The sequence below is a fragment of the Triplophysa dalaica genome, chromosome 3 (genome assembly GCF_015846415.1).
Source record: "Triplophysa dalaica isolate WHDGS20190420 chromosome 3, ASM1584641v1, whole genome shotgun sequence".
NCBI classification, from domain to species: Eukaryota; Metazoa; Chordata; class Actinopteri; order Cypriniformes; family Nemacheilidae; genus Triplophysa; species Triplophysa dalaica.
In genome coordinates, this window is record NC_079544.1 from 25,273,502 (window position 1) to 25,295,781 (window position 22,280).

General features: G+C 41.0%; 1 protein-coding gene across 1 annotated transcript; it reads left to right on the plus strand.

The window, feature by feature from the left end:
- Positions 1-15,019: 15,019 nt before the first annotated feature.
- Positions 15,020-21,711, plus strand: rx2 (retinal homeobox gene 2). Its single transcript, XM_056743851.1, has 3 exons — positions 15,020-15,351; positions 16,300-16,553; positions 20,672-21,711. The coding sequence occupies exons 1-3, from the start codon at positions 15,072-15,074 to the stop codon at positions 21,107-21,109; spliced, it is 972 nt and encodes a 323-aa protein (XP_056599829.1). The 5' UTR covers positions 15,020-15,071; the 3' UTR covers positions 21,110-21,711.
- The last annotated feature ends 569 nt before the right edge of the window (positions 21,712-22,280 follow it).

Sequence of the window (22,280 nt, forward strand, 5' to 3'; positions counted from 1 at the left end):
ATTAAAGCACCAAATCCTAAAGCGTTTGCCAAACTACTCGACTCATCAAATAAATAAACAAAAAAATTACACAACATGAGATAATATTATCAATAAATATTCCAAAAACATGAGTAATAAAGAAACAGATCACTTTTAGGTTAATGTTTATGAAGTCAGTTCCTTAAGTCCGTTCATTCTAAAATAACCAAGTACATACTAATGAGAAAAGTAGTACAATACTGTTAAAATAAACAGAACCACATTCTAATCTGAGAGTTTTGATCCATGGTTGAATTTAGAGTTAAGCTCTTTCATACTAAGTGTGTATAATATACTGAAAATTACACTCCTAAAAATAAAGGTGCTTAAATGGTTCTTTAAATCAGTGATTATCAAATGGTCTAGGGGGGCCACGGATTTTGTGTGAAATATATTTTTTATATGAAATAAATAAATTAATCATAAATTATATGCAATCAAACAAGAGAAAAATAACACCGCCAACCAATTATTGATGTTCCAGCAGTGCATGACAGAATATGTTTTTCGTTTAATTACAATCCTAAATTTAATATTATAGTATTTATATGGGGGCCGCAAAGTAAAGTACTCTACACAAAAGGGTCCGTACAATGAAAAGGTTTGAGAACCACTGCTTTAAGCGATGCCATAGAAGAACCATTTTTGGTTCCACAAAGAACAATTCAGTCAAAGGTTCTTTAAATAATCATTCTTTCTTACTTTTTATAATCTGAAGGAAATTTTTCCGCCACAAAGATCCTTTTTTGAAACAAAAAAGTTTTTTTCTTTCAGCTATATCAAAAGTTTCTTCTACGGCATCAGAGAATCTTAAAAAACGGAAAAGAAATCGTTTGCAATTTGTAACTTTACTTAGCAGGTACATAACATTTTGAAAACTCTCTCCACACCCAAATTCACAATGGTGAGCTTATAATGATGATTAATAGGTTGAAATGTTGAGTACAGATTTACTGAAAACTTTCGTTTTTATGCTGTTTAACTGTAAGACACATCGGCCCGCTTTAACAGACAAGGCTTAGCTTAAAGATGGGGTAAACACACCCAGTTCCCTTTCAGTCGGTGCCTCGACGTTGTGTTGAGAGACAGATTGGGGTTTGATCTTGAGAATCATCTCCGAGAGGAATTTAAAACCGCCAAAGAACTTGACGAATGGCAGGCGCACGCCTGTCTCTGCCCCGTGCATACGGGTATAAAAGGATATGGCTGTGGCCCATTAATTCATATTTATTGTTCTTCGGAACCTGCGTGACTAGATGTCAGGCAACTATTATCTTCGAGAAAACACTGCTGGAATTATGACACGTGCAGTGGAGCTCCCCCTGTCTTCGAGCTGACTTGCCCTGGACATTTCGGCAGCGAGGCACAGAACACCTAAATAGCATATTTCTCACAATTGCCGGCATGTCTAGCAGCTGTGTTCTTGGGTGTGACAGACTCATCCCCGAGTCCGTCAGGCACGACAACAGCACTGCATGTTTGGGGCTCAAGCATGCAGAGGCAGGGTTTGTCGATACGACATGTTCCATATGCGACAGAATGTTGATTAAAGTGTTGCGGTCATTGTTAGCTACATTCTTTCTGAACGCTGCCGCAACCCCGTCTGATTCCCGAGCGAGTTCGACTGGCGTCCATTGGTGTCTCCACATGTAACCTCCCCTTGCGGTAGGATGTGGTCTCCGTAGCACACTCTTCAGAAGAGAGAGTAGTGCTTCCCAGTGTACTCTTACAGCACCGGGTGGCTATCTCCCTAAAATAGAAAACAACACTACTGCCTGTGACGGCCATCAGTACGAGCCTCTCAAAGTATGCTACTAGTTACCGATCCCACTGGAGGATTACGTCTCGCAGTTGCGCTCACTTGTGACTTGCTTGTCCAGTAAGTGTCGCTCCGCTTGAGCATGTGATACGGCTCAGCGCCGTGGCAGATCGTATAGGACTCAGTCAGACTGAAAGGGAACATTTCGGTTACAACTGTAACATTTGTTCCCCAATGGAGTGAACGAGACCTTGTGCGCCGATTGCCAAACAAAACACAGACATATGACTTGGTTTGATTTGATTTACTGTTCTCGGTTCATGTCATGCCATCTTTTAACGCTGGGACCGCACCATCTTTCAGTGAAAGCTGCCCTCACACAGAGGGGCCATCGCCAACCGCCAATAATCGGAGCAGGACTCTCTCACCTCTCTCGTTGCTGTCGCTCCTGGTGCTCCCGTTTCTGTTCTCTCGTCTCATCGGTGCATACCCCTGGCGCTGTGGACGCCAAGACTGGCTCCCCGGTGGGGGGGGGGAGTAGGTACAGTCTCGTAGGTACCCCCCAGCCTGTAATGGGCGATGGGGTATGTGGTGAGAAAGGTGGGATGGGAGCCGGGAGGCGGAGGAAATCGGGAGCATAAGAGGACGAGCGACTGGATTGCTGACGAGAGAGGACCGGGCCCTGGACATGTGTTTAGTTTGTGTTTATGTTCTTCTGGCCGGCAGTCGACCGTGAGATGGCTGCCGGTCTTTTACTTCAGTGTTATTGTTTGTTTATTTTTTATTAAATGTTCACCGGTTCCCGGGCTCCTTCCTTCTGTCAGAACCCGGTACACACTCGGGTAGACTGTGTGGAAAGTGGTTGAACACAAAAGGTGAGGCAGACACAACGATGCTTGCAAAAGGAGGATTTAGTGGTCAAACAAAAAAATAATCCATCAAGCACAATCCATCTCCAAAATAATACACAAAATGATAGTCCAACAAAGGTACATCCATAAAAGGTAATACACAAAATGATAAATCCAACAAAGGTACATCCATGAAATGTAATCCACAAAAGGGTATCTCGAAACCAACAGGAGAAAACATACGGAACGGGCAGTAACATACAAACTTAACAGGAGGAACTAAGGGCAAAACAGGGTGTATAAAAACGCTCAAACAAACGAGGCACAGGTGCAATCAATAAACAAATAAGTATAACATGACCCCCAGGCGACCCCTGGTGGCCAGATGGTGACAGAATCCTCCCCCTAAGAACGGCTCCTGACGTTCCTACCACCCCCATTGGGATGGCTGGCCCTGAACTGACGAATGAGGTTAGGGTCCAGTATGTGTTTGGCAGGAACCCAGGAGCGTTCCTCTGGGCCATAGCCTTCCCAATCCACCAGATACTGCTAAGATCGTTGAACACGACGTGAGTCCAGTATCCGGCGGACGGTAAATGCAGGCTGGCCCCCGATGACTCGAGGTGGAGGGGGAGGTCTGTCTGTGGGAACAAGAGGAGAAAAAACAACAGGTTTTAGCAGTGAAACGTAAAAAGTAGGATTAATTTTAAATGATCTGGGTAACTGCAAACGGTAGGTAACAGGGTTAATCTTCCTGGAGATCTTGAATGGACCGATGAACCTCTGTGACAATTTGCGGGACTCCCCTCTAAGTGGTAGGTTCCTAGTAGAAAGCCACACTCTCTGGCCCGGACGCAAGGCAGGACCCAGGCGGCGACGTCTATTGGCCTGTTGCTGGTACTGTTGTGAAGAACGTAGGAGATGGAGGCGAGCCCTCTTCCACGTGAGACGACAACATCTTATGAATCTCCTGGCCGATGGACCACCGACATCTTTCTCCTGATCCGGAAACAATAGAGAGCATAACCAAACTGACATTCATGCGGGGACATACCGGTTGCTGTGGAGCATAGAGTGTTGTGTGCATATTCAGCCCAGACGACTAATGAAGACCAGGAGGATGGATTATTAGAAACCATGCATCTGAGGGCAGTTTCCAGCTCCTGGTTCATCCTCTCGGTTTGGCCATTTGACTCTGGATGATACCCTGAAGACAGGCTGGTGGAAGCCCCTATGAGCTGGCCAAAAGGCCTTCCAGAACTTGGAGGAAAACTGGGGACCTCGGTCAGAAACCATATCCTGGGGAATACCGAAGACTCGAAAGACATGGTTGATTATCAGTTCTGCCGTTTCCTTGGCCTAGGGTAGCTTGGGCAGGGGTATGAATCTGGCTGCTTTGGAAAATCTGTCGATGATATCCAAGATGACAGTATTACCACGAGAAGGAGGAAGCCCCGAGATGAAGTCGAGTGAGATGTGTGACCATGTTCTGTGAGGGATGGGTAACGGGTGAAGAAGTCCTTGAGAGCGTAGATGGGATGATTTGCTCTGACTGCAAACGGAACACGCCTCGACGAAGTTGTTTTTACATTGTCCACGATACTGGGCCACCAGAACCTCTGTCGAATGAACTTCAGGGTACGGCTGGCGCCGGGATGGCACGTGAGGCGTGAGGAATGTCCCCATAGAAGAACCTGGGGCCATACAGCTTTCGGAACAAACAGCCGATTGGTAGGACATCCGTTCGGACCTGGCTCGGTGGCTTGGGCACCTATCAGAGAATCCTCAACTTGCCATGAAACTGGAGCCACGATCTTTACACAGGGAAGAATGGGCATGTTGGCATCCTTTCAAATCCTAGGAGCGTATACTCGAGATAAAGTGTTCGGTTTCAAGTTCTTTGACCCGGGTCGAAAGGTAAGAATGAACTGGAAACGATTAAAGAAAAATTACCATCTAGCTTGTCTTGTATTCAACCGCTTAGCCTGCTTCATGTATTCCAGGTTTCTATGGTCCGTGAGCACCTGAAATGGTTGCGAAGCCCCCTCTAGCCAATGCCTCCACTCCTGCAATGCCAGCTTGACTGCGAGAAGTTCCCGATATCCCAGGTCGTAATTCCTCTCAGCAGACGTGAGCCGGTGTGAGAAGAAAGCACATGGGTGAAGCTTCTTGTCATCTCCCCTCTGGGACAGGATAGCCCCAACCCCGACCTCGGAGGCATCAACCTCCACCACGAATGGCTTGTCCGTAGTGGGAAGTATAAGAATGGGAGCGGAGAGAATGAACTGCTTGAGCCTCTGAAAAGCCGTTTGTGCTTCAATGTTCCTCTGAAACCTCTTGTTGTTGCCTTTGGTCAGAGCTGAGAGAGGAGCTGCCACCGAGCTGAAGTTCATAATGAACTTACGGTAGAAGTTGGTGAATCCGATAAAGCGTTGGACCTCTTTAACGTTCTTAGGGGTGGGCCAGTCCGCCACCGCTTCAACCTTCTTGGGGTCCATTTGGATGCGACCAGGTTCAACTACGAATCACAGAAACTGCACTCGGGTGGAAAGGAATTCACACTTCTCAGGTTTCACATACAGGTGGCTATCCATAAGCCGTTTAAGCACCTTTCCGACATGCACCATGTGTTCCTGGAGGGAGCTCGAGAAGATGAAGATATCATCCAAATAGACGAACACAAAGAGGTTCAGCATGTCCCGGAGCACATCGTTGGTGAGCGCTTGAAAGATGGCCGGGGCGTTGGTCAGCCCGAAGGGCATCACTAAATATTCGTAGTGGCCAGTAGGTGTGTTGAAGGCCGTCTTCCACTCGACACCGTGTCTGATCCGTACAAGGTGGTAGGCGTTCCGTAGATCAAGCTTGGTAAAAATGGTTGCCCCCTGTAACAGTTCGAATGCCGTGGCCATGAGGGGTAGCTGATAGCGGTTCTGGACAGTGATTGCATTGAGCCCCCGGTAGTCAATGCACGGACGTAATCCCCCATCTTTCTTGGCCACAAAAAATAACCCTGCTCCCGTGGGTGAAGTAGAAGATCGGATGATGCCTGCAGCCAGTTCGTCTTTGATATAAGTGTCCATGGCCGTACGTTCAGGAGGGGACAACGAGAAGATCCGCCCCTGGGAAGACAGGTGCCACGATGCAGGTCAATGGGGCAGTCGTATGGCCTATGGGGTGGTAGCATTGCGGCCCTCTGTTTACTAAACACCAGCTTGAAATCATGGTAGCATTCGGGGACACGGGACAGATCAATGGGCTTGGAAGACTCGAGAGAGGAACTTGGGGAACTCGAAAAAACACAGGTGGCTAGACATGTAGGACCCCATTGTTTGATCAATCCCACAGACCAGTCGATGTCAGGGTTGTGATCGCAAAGCCAGGGGTAACCCAGTACAAGAGGAAACTCGGATCATGAAATGAGGTGGGAAGTAGTCGTCTCCTGATGTTGTGAAACTGAGAGTCGCAAAGGAGCAGTGGCATGAGTGACCGATCCAGAACCCAGAGGACTTCCATCCAATGTGTTCACTCTGATGAGATCTGTGAGAAGGTTTAAGGGAACGCTATTCTCCTGCGCCCAGCTACCATCCATGAAATTACCTGCGGCTCCAGAGTCCACCAGAGCTTGAAGTGAGAATTCCCTGTTGTCCCAGGAAAGGGTGACTGGAAGGAGCAAACGGGCATTGGACGGATGGGAGGAAGTGGTGTCTCCCCTTGCAGCCCCTCCCGGTCTGTACGGGGCCGGGCGTTTCCCTTGATCTCAGGACAAGTGGTGCGGAAATGGCCCGGTTTGCCGCAGTAAAGACAACATTCCTTCATCCGGCAGTCTCTCTCAGCCTGTGAAATGCGCCCAATCTGCATAGGCTCCGTAGGACTTGGGTCAGGAAGTGGTATAGGCTCTAAACTTGGAAGAGTGGGAGCTGGGGTGAATAATCTCCAATCTTGCTCCCTCTCTCTTAGACGGTGGTCTATGCATGAGGCTAGTTTGATGAGAGTCTCAAGACTATCCGGTGGTTCCCGCGTAGCCAATTCATCCTGGACTGTGCCTGAAAGACCCTTCAGGAAGCTCACCGTGAGTGCTTCGTCATTCCACCCACTGGACGCTGCTATCGTCCGGAATTGTATGGCATAATCTGTCACGCTGCGCCGACCCTGTCGGAGTGTGAGAAGTTGTTTCGTCGTCTCCGGACCGCTAACAGCATCCTGAAATACACGCTTGAACTTCAGAGAAGGCAACGTACGAGGCACAAAAAGGACTTTGGGTCTCCCAAACAGCAGTAGCCCAGGCCAGGGCTTTATCTGAGATTAAAGTGATTAAATAGGCGATCTTGGACCGGTCGGTGGGAAATGAAGAAGGTTGTAGCTCGAAAGAGAGAGAGCATTGGGTGAGAAAGCCCTTGCAAGCACTAGGATCACCTGAGAATCGCTGCGGAGGTGGAAGACAAGGTTCAGCCAGGGGATTAACCTCCACAGGAACACGGATTGGAGGAACTGTTGCCGGACAGGTGGTTGTGAAAGTTTCCCCATTCAGGCTTCTTGTTGGCCCCGCTCTGCTGCATGGTGTTGGACCATCTCTCCTTGATGAGACAGCGTGGCTAGAAGGTTCTCGAGACGGACTGCCTCTGGGTTCATGATGCTGTTAAGTTTCTGTCAGAACCCGGTACACACTCGGGTAGACGGTGTGGAAAGGGGTTGACCCCAGGCGACCCCTGGTGGCCAAATGGTTACACCAATCTTTAAGCCAGGACTAAGCCTTAGTTAAGTCGCTTTTAGTAAAATGCATTACTATACATAAAAACTGAGGGAAAACTGGTGTGCATCTTAGGACAAAACGATGGCACTGAAATATTTAAAGGGGCTATATGACACGGCAAAAATTAATATTATCATTTGTTTTAGATATAAAGCAATGTGAATATACTATTGAAGGTTAAAAAACGCTGTATTTTCCACATACCGTGCATGTTCTTGCAACGCCTCTCTGAAACGCAATGATTTTTTACAAAGCTCATTGCTCTGAAATGCAAGGTGTGCTATGATTGGCCAGTTAACCAGTGCGTAGTGATTTGTCGAATACTGCAAGCGTGTGACGGAAATGTAACGCCTCTTACCATAATTGGAACAGCAGGTTCCAAACCAATTGTACTGACAGGTACGCCCACCTTACTTGCAAATACATTTGGGCGGTCTTAGTCAAATCATACCACGAACTCACGTAGATTTGTGGGGGTCTGGTTACACGAGGCATTTCAGGCAGGTGTAGGTGTCTAATATCTGCATGCATGGGCAACACACCAAAGACACAGAAAAATATGTATTTGCGCCACATGATCCCTTTACACTCGTCTATAAAACACAATAATTGGCATTTTTAACGATGGAACAAGGCAACAGTGATTTTGTTTTACAATATACATTACAAACAGCGATACTTCGGAGATTGTGTTTTTTCAACACGTTTTAACAACATACTGAATGTAGTTTTTCATCCCTCCCCCTGTCCCAGTCTGATAAGCTGACGCAGCTTCTTCAAGCATTAGCTGCTTTGTCACTAATAGGATCTGAGGCTTAAATTGTCTTCTGATAAAACTAAGGAGCTTGATAGCTACGCTGCACCTCTTAGCTCATTTGCTCTCAATTAGGATAATGAGGAAACATGCAAAGGAGGACAGCCTTAATATTTTAACCTGATAAATGATTATTAGCGTCTTCATTCAGTTAGCCGAGACGACTGTTTTTGACACATTGATCTTCAGTGGTACACTATGATAGTCTATTAGGAACACAATGAATTACTGTTAATATTATAAATTCCCTATCACAGTGAATCATTTATGATATTTCATACTAGCGAAAGCAGTAAACATTAACCGCAAGTTTAATGTAAAATGGGTCATATTTGAATATCACATAAACGTTTATTAAATTCATTGCTTTGGTTAATAGGTGACCTAAACACAAGAAATTAAATAAATCTTGCTTTAATAAAGTAAATGTATCAACCCATACAAACATGAAATGAATTCAGCCAAAGATAATAGATATCAACAAAATGCCAATTCTATAGCGTCTGGGAAACTATGTCATTGCACATTTCATTCTGGGTAATTTCCGATATTTAACACATCAGATAGGAATAAAGCAGTGCACTTGTGCTATCCTTCCCGCTGCAATAATATTTAGACGAGAGTCATGTGTTCCGATAAGTAATAATGCTGTTGACTTTAATGTACTAAATAATGAACATGGAGCATAGACAGCATCTAAAGTCAAATGCAAAAAAAAACTATGAATATCTTAATGTGAACATGAAATCATAACACACCCTAAGAACAACATGTGAACACATGTTTACATCTTGGAAACACTAGAAACACTGGGGATTTATACACATAGTAATTTAAGTAACCAAAGAACACCTGGAGGCATTAAAAACTAATTGAAGCAGACAATTCAATTCAACCTAAAAAATACAGTAGACACCTTATATTTACTAATACAATTAAGCCCTGTTACCAGCTTTCGTGTAGCTCAGTGGTTAGTGCATTGCGTCAACAATGTAAGGTTGTGGGTTTGATCCCAGGGATTGCACATACCTATGTATAGGATAATGCAATGTAAGTCGCTTTGGATAAAAGCGTCTGCCAAATGCATAAATGTAAATGTAACTTGTAGTGGAGATGGTATTTGGCTGCTTTCACTAATGCTGAGATGCCCCTCAAGCCTCTTTAATACAAAAAAGGCACTCACGCAAGGGACACAATGGGTACAAATCCCAGTCTGATTTACCAGATTCAAGACATGAGTTTTCTTCAAAATACATTTAAATTTCTTCACACCTGGTGGATGCATTTCGCTCTGTCGGTTTAAATTCAAGTCATCCAAACTGAAGTGTTATTACCTACTGCCTTAGATCCCATGAAGAAGCGAATAACCAAGGGTCTTGATTCTCCTACAAACGATAACAAACCATGCTATCTTTTACTATCACTTCATGTAACATCAATTCATCTCTCAGCTTGATGTTTTCCTGCACAATGTGATGAGATCATTTCGCATCGATATTGTTTTTAAGATCTGATTCGGAACTGCTTTGCATGCATGTATGTTCACCATGTTAAATATGAACAATTTCAAGTTGTGAAAACACATTTAAGACATCAACAGCTGTACAACTTATGCAACTTTCAACAGTTTAACTCCGATTCTAAAATTGCAGTCTAAAAGGAAAACTAGTCCTTATTTAGAAACATAACTGATGTGCAACCACAATGTGATTCATGACATTTCACGTTCAGTTTCAGGAACATGTCACATAAGACAAATCTAAAAAGTACAGCAATGTCAGTCATACACTTGAAACAACTAGAATGGGACTTAAAGTGTCATGAAACCCCCATTTCAGCTACATTTTACCTCACTGTCGATTTTGAAAAATGCAATTAAAATGGGCGTGGACGCTGTGAGAAGAAGAGCTGTTAAAAACCAGCGAAGGTTCCGGCATGGGAGAAGGGCACTCAAATCACAATGCGCTGTCATGAATAATCAGGAGTAATATCTTCTCATTGGTCAAGAAAACAGTCTCAAATCCTTTCAATTGACGTTGACCAGATGACGATTTTAAACCAAAAAGAATGCAAAAATAGCACAAAAAAGCATTTATTTATTTATATCTAAATAAATGTCGTTTAGTGGCTCTTTAAAAAGGTATTCAGCCCAGTATGGGGGCTCGAAAACAGATTTACCACCCCATAGCATCATCTGCTAAGGATTGAGAAGTGACTTAGACACTTGCACAACTTTTCGCCTGCTGTAACACACACGTCCTCGAAAATATATTTTTTCACAGTTCATATTTTAGAGGAAAGATCAAGGGAAAACAAAACAGAACATCGCATCTCTTCCTTCAGTCAGAGATCTTTATTGGTCATGTACTCTTTCATTTCTACTCTTTCAAATTTCATTACGTCCAGAGAAAATCTCCAACAAATTCAGTAGTCTCATTAAGGTTAGGCTTGATCTATGAGTCCAACAGTCTCTGCAGTATCAACCCGGCCAGCTGGCTGTAAAGAAATCATCACAGCCCAAACTCTTAACCAACACAAGCCAGTGACAACGTGAGGAAGACACGTTTAAAACAATTAAAAAAGAGCTTGAGCGCTTTGTTAAGAGAGGTAAGGTCAAGTGTGGCATCGCTTGATGAGGTCAAATCTGAGTCTAATGAGCTACAGTAATTATCAGCAGGTGAAGCCAATTTATTGTAGTCCATTTATCAAACTAATACCCGTAAGTGGCAAAAATAGTTCAAACTCAATTCACATTACAATACAAATACAAATACAACTCCAAACTAAATCTTTAAATAAACAAATATTTTAGATTTTAGAAACACAATGCAATTGAAGCAATTTCTATGCAAAATAAAAATAAAAGTTAGCACTATGCTCTAACAACTGAGCTACAATAATATTATGTATGTATTATGTATGTATGTATATATATATATAAAGTATATAAATATATATAATAATAGTAATTATGTGTATTTGTTGCATGTAAGCGTCTATAAAATATTTAAATAAAAATTATGTCCTATAGCGACTAAACAAATATTTAGATTGCACAAATTTGCACAAAAAGGTAAAACAAATACATTTCCCTACAGTGGCGTTATAATATAATAAATAATAAAATATAAACCAAATCATTCCTCTTATTCATTCCTTCCATCGTATGTGATAGAGGTATAAAAAGTAATCTCCATCCATCCATTTTCTACCGCTTATCCGGGGCCGGGTCGCGGGGGCAGCAGTCTAAGCAGGGATGCCCAGACTTCCCTCTCCCTAGACACTTCCTCCAGCTCTTCCGGGGGGACACCGAGGCGTTCCCAGGCCAGCCGGGAGACATAGTCCCTCCAGCGTGTCCTAGGTCTTCCCCGGGGTCTTCTCCCGGTGGGACATGCCCGGAACACCTTACCGGGATGGCGTCCAGGGGGCATCTGGAAAAGATGCCCGAGCCACCTCAGCTGGCCCCTCTCGATGTGGAGGAGCAGCGGATCTACTCTGAGCTCCTCCCGAGTGACCGAGCTTCTCACCCTATCTCTAAGGGATCGCCCGGCCACCCTGCGGAGAAAGCTCATTTCGGCCGCCTGTATCCGGGATCTTGTCCTTTCGGTCATGACCCACAGCTCATGACCATAGGTGAGAGTAGGAACGTAGATTGACCGGTAAATCGAGAGATTCGCCTTGCGGCTCAGCTCCTTCTTCACCACGACAGACCGGTACAGCGACTGCATTACTGCAGAAGGTGCACCAATCCGTCTGTCAATCTCCCGCTCCATCCTTCCCTCACTCGTGAACAAGACCCCCAGATACTTGAACTCCTCCACTTGAGGCAGGAACTCTCCACCTACCTGAAGTGAGCAAGCCACCCTTTTCCGGCTGAGAACCATGGCCTCAGATTTGGAGGTGCTGATTCTCATCCCAGCCGCTTCACACTCGGCTGCAAACCGTCCCAGTGCATGCTGAAGGTCCTGGTCTGATGGGGCCAGCACGATGACATCATCCGCAAAGAGCAGAGATGCAATCGTGTGGTCCCCAAACCCGACGTCCTCCGGCCCCTGGCTGGGCCTAGAAATTCTGAAAAAGTAATATAATCACTTTATTTCTAATCACAAATTTTGTTTTGCTTGGCAGGGTACACTGAAGGTGAAAAGTGAAAAACACTGAAAGTGCAGCACAATCACAACAATAAGAATAAAACAACAACTAAACAAATAAGTGAAAGTAATGAATTGTGTTGGGTTATCACCTATGATGTCAATTAAAGTGAAAGTATTGGAGTATTTACATTGTATGCCATTCATCTTTATGACACACTAAAGCCAGCACTAGAAAAACACATCTTAATACATGTGGTGTTGTCTTTGTTAAGTTGGGGACACTTTCAGTAGGTCACTATTATCATGTAGACAAAAGACCACATGGAGTGGTGCTTCATTAGCGCCAGCCTCCCTCTGTGGACAAACCATGGCCAACTTTTAGTGCAATTACCCCAGCAGAGAACAACTGTCAATCATCCTTAAAGGGGAAGGATTCCAATTATTAAACCTCTTAAGTGTTCTCCTCTTCCAACGGACCTCTGCGTTTCAGGCCAGTTTTCAGGGCTTCGTCAGAAACAACAACACCTCCATGTGCTCTCGCAATGGGAAATCTATGAGTGCTTTGGACTTTGACTCATTTTTGGAACTTTGAGTAAAAAATAATTTGATACATCAGCGGCGCCTTTACAAGGTGCACTGTGGGTAAAAAGTAACAGCGTTTCATTTTCGGAGATGCCTGGAGCCGACGACCAGATGGTTCCATTTTGGATGACTCAAGAAGTTGACGCAAAAGGTATTTTTTATTTAAATATGCAGTTTAATTATACTTACGTTTAAAGAGATTATTAAGAGAAACAGGGTAAATAATTCCACATTTGAATATAGATGAACATACTTTTAATTGCACTGTTAGACCGGTCAGAGTTAAGTAAAGTAATTATCAAATTTATAAAATTATAAGTAAACAAAGAAATAAAACACATAGTTTTTAACTGAATTATAATGTTGTGAAAATAAAATGTGACATCATAAACTTGGCAAATAAAACTCCTCAACAGAACTTTAAAACTTTGATGAACAGACAAATAAGGAATAGGCCAATGCAGCTCTATACAATCCATTAAAAAAGATTTTTATAAAAAGATTTCACTTTCATAAAGGATATGGATTAAATACTGGATTAAAGGTGGATTCGTGATGAAACTGACAACTGTTGTCATGAACAATGTATATTTGTCATACTTCATGTACGTTCAGCACAGCGACAATAAACCGTTTGAACCCGACGCCCCAGTTGTCTTTTAGTGAAATTGATGAAGCATGGAAAGCTTAAAGGGTCAGAGCTGTTCAGTTACGATTCATTTGACAAATGTGATGTGCCGGAAACACAGATTTCCGTCTTAAACAGAAAAATAGTTTTTTGCTGAAGTTTAAAGCAGAAATAACTTGACTAGCTTACACTTGCATTTACTGTATTTAGTACCTTAATAGCTACTTATTTTGGACTCACAGTACAGTATTGATAATATTTTATGCCATTTAGAAAATTTGAAGAGTTTGGTTCCAAAATGAGATTTATTTAATTTTTTTAAATCATGTTTTTTGTTATGTTATCATGTCTTTATTGTGTTGTAGTTATCTGAATTATTTGAGTTATTATGGCTTAAATCAAGAGAAACCAACTGCAGTTTGGTTGATATTAATTGGAATACACAATAAAAAATTAAACGGAGTTATCTCATTTTGGAACCAAACTCTTCATGTATTGATGTTATTGCAGAAGGTTATTATTAATAATATCAAACTAATTTATTTTAAAAAGCAAAGTGATGTTCATGAAAAAGCATTTTGTCTTGTTTTCTACTAATATCTAAAAGTTCCTAAATATTTAAGGTCACTTTCCTTGTCAAGAAGGCTTGATTTAAGTCTAGTCTTATGAATGAAATTGAAGATTTAATTAAGTTTACTTTAAAACAAGCAAAAATCTGCCAATAGGGTAAGAAACATAAACCTAAATGTGAACCTGGACCAAAACAAAAACCTGGACCTTTTTATTGGGATTCTGAAAAGCTTTCCATTGATGCATGGTTTGATAGGATAGGACAATATTCGTCTGAGATACAACTACTTGAAAATCTGGAATCTGAGAGTGCAAAAAAATCTAAATATTGAGAAAATGGCCTTTAAGGTTATCCATCAGAGGCGATGTAGCAGGATGTTGCTAAGAAGAAACAGGTTTGTTTTATTGCTCTCTATTGGCTTAGTGCTGTAAGGATGTTGTGGAGAGCAGATGAACGAGAATTTTTAAACTTTACATTGATACCAGACTTGAGAAGGTATTTCTTAAAGAGCAATATAAACTTTAAATATTTAAGACTAAAAGTATTGACATGTTATGGTTGTCACACATTAGTAGCTTACTAAAGCGTTTCGATTTTCTGAACGTCAGCCGTCATCAAATGACCAAATGTTACAGATCAGAAAGTTCATCATTATTTGTTTAAACTTGTTTTGACATGTGCTATCAGTTTTAATTGAACTAAAACATTTATCATTGTAACTGAAGTGTGCAAACACAGAAATGCATAAACAATACTGAACATCATCTTGGACTAGATAAGACTTTTACTCGATTATAAAAATGATTAAAAACAGGGTTCGATCTGAATAAAGCCAGTCTAAAATCTCAAACATATTTTAACAACAAAAATATTGTTTTTTTTCCACAGACCTTTAAAGAGAGGATTTTCACACGCAGGGGACCACAGGTTACTGAAGCCTCTCGCTGTAACCTCTCTGAAATTAAATTATTTTTGGACACAAGTTTTCTCAAGGATATTGGATGCATTTGTCACCAGATACCATGAATATGGGAGATGATGGCTGTCTCTCGACGGACAACTACCACGATCTGGGTAAAGGCGGATCTGGAGTGGGCGGCCGGGTCCACAGTATTGATGTTATTCTGGGCTTCAGTAAGGACCAGGAGTCTCTCCTCGATCCGGTGGCGTCTGTCGGTGTGCACAAAGTGGATGGAGTAGAGCTGGGGGATCAAGAGAAACAAGTGACCTCTGACCCCTACAGTCACCTGCAGAGTCTCCCTGACAACACAGTATATCACGGTAAGGCTTAGTCAACATGATTAATTCAGAAAGTGGTACAAATAAAAAGCTACATTTTGGAACATGAAAGAAGATATTTTGAGAAACATCTCAGTGGTTTTGTGCTTAATAATATGAGTCAATGGATTTCAATTTAGTTTGGTTATCAACGCTTTTGTCCTGCAGAAAATATATATATATATATTCAGGTCTGGATTGACCTGTGGGTGAATAATAAAGTGTCTACAGTGGTGTGGCATCTGATAAATAATAATCACCGCACAATATGAGAACGAGAAATGATTTGATAATAATAAAGATTATGTGGACGCAACCTTCACCACAACATTTGTACGAAAATTGCAGGCCATTTGAACTAATGATGGGATTGCAATCCCGCTAGTTTAATCAAATTCATCATGTATCTGTCCCAGTTGAACGCGAGGCGTGCTTCGCTTTAAGCTATTTCTGCAAAATGAAAATCTTTGCTGTTGTCAGGCCTGTAGGGCTCTCGTGGTCAATGCGCTCCAGTGTTGAGTGAACCTCTCAGAGGTTGGATTAGAAGTCTTGGCCGCATAAAGTCCACAGGTTTAACTGGTGACATCTGTGTGCGTACTTAAGGATTACTGGAAGGATTTACTTCCAGTGACAGAAGTGATGGAACTCACAAATCTATAGTTTGTATCACCATCACTGTGTTACACTGTTGTTTCCATCATCAAGGAACTCATGTAAGAACCTCTTAGGAAAATGTACCATGTTTTATGATAGTAAAAGTGGAGTGACCATGCTTTATTGGCAGATTGACTGTCAATCTGTAATTTTATACAGTTAAACCTGACACTTATATATATGACATTATATTACACATATTAATATCACTAACATAATGACAATGGCATATTTTTACTGTCTGAATATGGTATGCATCACGCCAAATAAAGAGCTCTTCTCCTATCCTTGCTGTAGATACAGGATTTTTCTCCACGGACAAGTGTGATGGAGATTTTGGAGATCCACAGAGCTCTGTGAAGAGTGACAGCCGTTCGCCGGAACCCCCTGATGAGGATCAACCTAAAAAGAAACACAGACGCAACAGAACCACATTCACCACCTATCAGCTTCACGAGCTTGAACGTGCCTTTGAGAAATCTCATTACCCTGATGTTTACAGTCGAGAAGAACTGGCCATGAAAGTCAATCTTCCGGAAGTTCGAGTTCAGGTAAAACTTTGGGCTTCAGAACTTAATGTCATTAAACAAAGCGTAATGGTGTAGTGGTCGATGTAATTTCATTGACATTGGGTTACTTGTAATGGAATTAGTTTGACAGGGCATTACAAGGTGATGGCTTTAAACAATGAGGTATTGAGTCAATGAAGAGGATTTTGATCTATATATGAGGTGAAGTTTGTTATTAATGGTCCTGTTGGACTAAATCCTAGATTAGGATGGCAGTATTTCAATGTGGCAAATAAACACCAGCAGCAGGTTGCAAGAAACCCTTAGGGTTCAAAAACACAGGGACATCTCCTAATTAAATGGTCAAAATATAATTGAAATCTAATTTGTTATAATAAATCAATAAAAAAACGTTATAGTTTTTGTACTATTGCAATTTTTGTATTCTGTGCAAATCAAACTGACCATAACTGGTTTTAATAAAGTCTAACAAAACTCTATGGAAAAAAGTAATTAAAAATAAAATTAAAATTAAAACTTTTATAAATAACTTTTTTTATTTTTATGATTTTGGAAATGTACCTTTACATTAAGCTTTTTATTTTTGCATATAGGCTCATTTTGAGCACAGTCCTTTCTGGGAATCTAATAGTTGTCAGTTTTAGGTCAATATTGTTATTTGCTTATATCACTACTCACGTAGCCTATGTATGGGATTCACTAGATCAGTGGTGGGAATTCTGTGTTGTGACGAGAATATGGCGTGAATACGCGTTTTTCTGTGTCTTTGGTGTGTTCTAAGTTGCTCATGCATTTATTAGACACCTTAAATTGCTAAAATTTAAGTGTCGGAAAAAAAGACGCATTGTATCAAAAAGCGAATGCTCACGCCTCCTGTTACCACAACACCACAAATCTACGTCAGTTCGTGAGTCGACTTAATATTTCGCATTTCGCTGCGTAGCAAAGTTCAAGTTTGGTGAACTCTGACCTGCGAATTCGCGTCACGTGAGTGCGAGAGACAAATAGAAGATCAAAACATCACAGCATGACCTCTCGGTACAGGAAATGTAAAAAAGTGAGGAATCCATCCAGTCCATTCTCAGTCGCATGCTCAAAGGTAAATCTGAACGCGGATTTAGACCGCCCAAATGTTTACGTAAGTAAGGTGGGCGTGACTGACAGTCATATTGCTTTTGAACTTCATGTTCCAAATATGGTAAGAATGGTTAACTGGCTAATCAAAGCACACCTCGCTTTTCAGAGCAATGAACGTTGAAAATATTCTGCGCGTTTCAGAGAGGGGGGGCAAAGAGGAGGACTAACACATACCACTCATTTAACATGAGTAGTTAGTACCCAGAACCCGATTACTTTGACTCTAGTCTTTTAATATTTGATAATGATATGATGACGCTTTCTCATGTCTCATCCTACAATCTTCAATGCTAAGCGACGCGCGACCAATTATGTGTAGTTTACAGCTCCCTCTGCTGGTGTAAATCATCATTACATGGTTGCTCAGGTACTCCGCAGGATATGTTGATCGGGCTATTTTAGTGTATGTTCTGGTTGTTTTGGATGTGCTGTAACCTTTCCGGGGACAGCTCCAGTCGGGGACAGATCACCAAAAGTGGGACTGTACCCGGAAAACGTGGGCGTCTGGTCACTAAGGTTATTTTAGTTTACTAAAATAAAAAAAATAAAAACGTTTATTGAAAACAAAATTAACCTAGAATTATTGGAAAAGCTTATACTAAATAAAAAATGTAAATGTTCCCACAAAATAAACTGATATAAATGTAAATCACTAAAATTATAATAACAAACAAAATATAAAATGCAACTAATGAAGTTATCTTATATAGCAACATAGTAAATCAACAAATAAATTATAAAACGAGGAAAGCATACAGCAAAATGTATAAAACTTTTACTAAAATTAAAATAAAACTGTAAAAATCAAAACGAATTTCAAATAGTAATAAAACTAAAATCAAAACTACATGATAACCTGGTCACCTAGAAAAGCCTTTACAAAATAAGAAAAAAGCTCCTCGTTTACACGTGTTTATAGCTTTAGAATGGCAGTATTAACCTCCGCAATATGGCGGCACCGTTGGCATGCGATAGAGCGCAGTGGTTCTCAAACTTTTTTGGCTTAAGTAGCAAAGCCAAGTACCCCATTTTTTCAAGCCAAGTACCCCATTAACAGACAACAACATTTTACCTTAAAATTCAGTGAAATGGGAGACAAACAGTAATTATATCTAAATGTATTCATTTTATTTTTATGCATCTTCGTGTAATCCTAATTTCATATAAAAATGCTTATTAATTTTCATTATGTAATCCTTAATGTCAGTTTCTCTCACGTACCCCCTTGCAGTGGTAAAGCACGCGGCAAAAAACCTGAGGAGAATGGGAGAAACACAGAAACCGGACTAATCACGCAATTATTGGTGAAATTACAAGCCGCCGGACTCAACGGTTACGCTCGAGGAATCAGGTGTTCCCGCACCCTAAAATGTTGCGCGGAATTGCGTTTCCTAATAATGTAAGCAGTCATCTTGCTGAATGTTTTGCGACTCAGAAGGGCACACTCCGGCGTGCTCACGCGGTGTTCACGTAGTAAAGTGACGACACGTGCATTCCTACTATTAAGCGTTCAATTTTGTGTCCCAGCAGCCACCACCAGTGTGTCCTTGAGCAAGACACTTTACTCCATGTTGCTCCAGGGGGATTGTCCCTGTAATAAGTGCACTGTAAGTCGCTTTGGATAAAAGCGTCTGCCAAATGACTAAAATGTAAATGTAAATGTACCCCGGTCATTGTGCTGCGCGCTGCACCAGAAACGAGACTGTCTTGTTAATATTTGTTGACCAAAGGGTATATGCTAGAGATGCACCGATTTCAATTTTCTTTGGCGATTCCGATTTCCGATTTTATTATAAGTGAAACCTGCCGATTACGCTTTTATATCCTCAAACTACTATTGACAGTATATCAAAAACAAAAACTTTTCTTCAATACACATTTTTTTTCATATTTTTTTATTAGCATTACATAAATTATTGAACATTACAATTTCCCTAAATACAGTTCTACATTTTATTAAATTACGGAACCTTCTCTTGGACAAATAACTCCTAAATTGAAGAACTCTGTGGCTGAAAATAAGTATAAATAATAAAATATAACTAAACTTAATCACTTAATCGACCTTTTTCATTTTTGTACTCTCAAACAAGTCTAAGATAACAATAAAATACTTCAACTTTATTCTTGTCTGTTTCTTTTTAAGAAAATATCATTGCTTTATGTTTTTTTTATGAAATGCAAAATAACTTGTCTTTATCTTTGGTCTGTAGTACTAAAAGAAGTGGGTTGATTTTAGCTGCCACTTCAATAAAAAGTAAAACATCTTTTGAGTGAATTCTACTCTTTATATGTTTATGTATTTGCCCTATTTTGTGTTAGTAAAGAACTAAATCAGTTATATATCACAAATATTGGTTGATTTATTCATTTTTTATAGTTTGGATTTTTTTCAAGTCGTGTTGAATGTCATTTTACCTCAGTGAAATGACCATAGTTTAAACGTAAGACAATTAATCGGGTTGAATGGAATTTACATTTCTTTTACACATAGTGAACGACTTCAACATGAGTTTAGCATGTGTCAGAGTTTACCATCACAGTTAGCATGTAGTACATACCCGAAGTAGACCCGCGTCGCTGGCAACATACGATCGGCTTCGAATCGGCAAGACGTGAGACTGACCGGCCGGTCACCGGTCACAGCCGATCATGCGAAAACCGGCCGATTCCACCACAGGGTTTTATTTAATTTAATTCTGCAAAACACAAAAAGCTGTGCTTTACATTAAGAACCATGACGGCAAAAAGTAACTTTTTTGTGTGTGTTTACCCTTGACAAATGAGCGTATTTACCTTTTTAGTCTGAGAAATCCAAGCCAATAAATCCAATATTAGACAAAGAAAAATCCAAATAGATATACATCACAAATGATATGCAGTTTTACTTTACTGTTCATAATATGATCAAACCTCAAATGTGGTCCTTAACAATTGTCCTCTCCAAAGCTCTTTAAATCTTATTCATTAATAGTAATTCTTGACTGTGATCCAATGCACAGGTTTGGTTCCAGAACAGACGTGCAAAATGGAGGAGACAGGAGAAAATGGACACCAGCACCATGAAGATTCATGACTCAGCAATGTTGTCCTTTAATCGGCCACCCATGCCCTCAAATGTGGGTTCTGTGAGTAATTCCATGGACCCTTGGCTGTCTTCCCCGCTGTCCAGCGCCAGCCCCATGCACAGCATCCCGGGCTTCATGGGGCCGGGCCAAAGCCTCCAGCCTGCTTATCCCAGTCACCCCGGGTTCCTGAACACCTCCCCGGTCATGGTTCAGGGAATGCAGCCCATGCCGCCACCTCCTTACCAGTGCCCGCCTGCATTTAATGACAAGTACCCGCTGGACGACGTGGACCGCAGCTCTAGCATTGCAGCTTTGAGGATGAAAGCGAAAGAGCACATTCAGTCCATGGACAAAACCTGGCACCCCATGTAAATGGGAAAATGGCGAACACTGTAATGCTTTTTTAATGCATGTGAACGGACGAAAATAGGTTTTTGATAAGGGTTCAGCCAAATTCCACAGATACGATACATGGCAACACATAATGAAAGGTTGAGTCTGTTTTAACTTAAACTACATGTGGACAAGAAAAAAGGCCTCAAATGTCTCAGGATATTTAATATACATAAACATGCCTGGAATTATGGACAAACCTGATTCGTTTCGTTATCGTTGGCAACAAAGTAAAGTGCCAACGATGGTTCAGGGTTCTGGAATCCACTTCAATGCATATCTGTGAAAGCAAGCTACAGCTGATGAGCTTCTTAAGATTGTAGTTTGGTGCCAAGCTTCTCACAGGGCTTAATTTTCCAGGACAGAGCAGCTCAGGACAACTGATACCTCAATGTCTGTTTAGAGGTGAAGATCATGTTCTACCAGCTAGACATGAGAAACATTTGAAGGCGACTCTTTAAGTCATATTTTCAAAGAACTTGTACAGAAAAGACATAGACGTCTCTAACTTGACATAGTTGGATTTTCAAGCCATGGTCTGAAGATCATTTCTGTGTGTAAATCACTAGCAGGTCATGTAAAGGTCCACAATCCTGTTCACAAAGAGCTTGTACATAATCAAATGTTTAATAATAACACAAATGTATTTACGTTACACATGTCATCTGGTTAATTGTGAAGAGACAAATGTGTTATTGTAAAAAGATTAAAAACATCCTGTTTCTGCTAAATATAATGACAAGTATTATTTTTGGATTTTTAGGTAAAATATTACCCATATATGTTTATGATATGTCTCATTAGATTCTCAGTTATAAAGGATAGGCTATTTAAATTCCAAAAAAAAAGAATATCTCAGTCTTTCTGAAAAGACACTCTAACAGGATACATTATGTCTTTTCATGTTTAAATTACATAATGTGACTTTATTTAGAATACAGTTAACATATGCATAAGTCAGTGACAAATACCTTTACTACCTGATGACTGGAATCCTGAAAACGGACAGATTCATATACAACAACATTTTATATTGTATGAACAGTGATATCTAATTTATATTTTGCAACCTTTACATTTACATTCATGCATTTGGCAAATGCTTTTATCCAAAGTGACTTACATTGCATTATTCTATACATTTATACAT

Bases quoted from the DNA above. Each gene is read 5' to 3' on its own strand.
- rx2 (XM_056743851.1), top strand. From the start codon at position 15,072: ATGCATTTGTCACCAGATACCATGAATATGGGAGATGATGGCTGTCTC. The intron at 15,352-16,299 runs GTAAGGCTTAGT...TCCTTGCTGTAG, and splicing joins TGACAACACAGTATATCACG to ATACAGGATTTTTCTCCACG. The intron at 16,554-20,671 runs GTAAAACTTTGG...TCCAATGCACAG, and splicing joins TTCCGGAAGTTCGAGTTCAG to GTTTGGTTCCAGAACAGACG.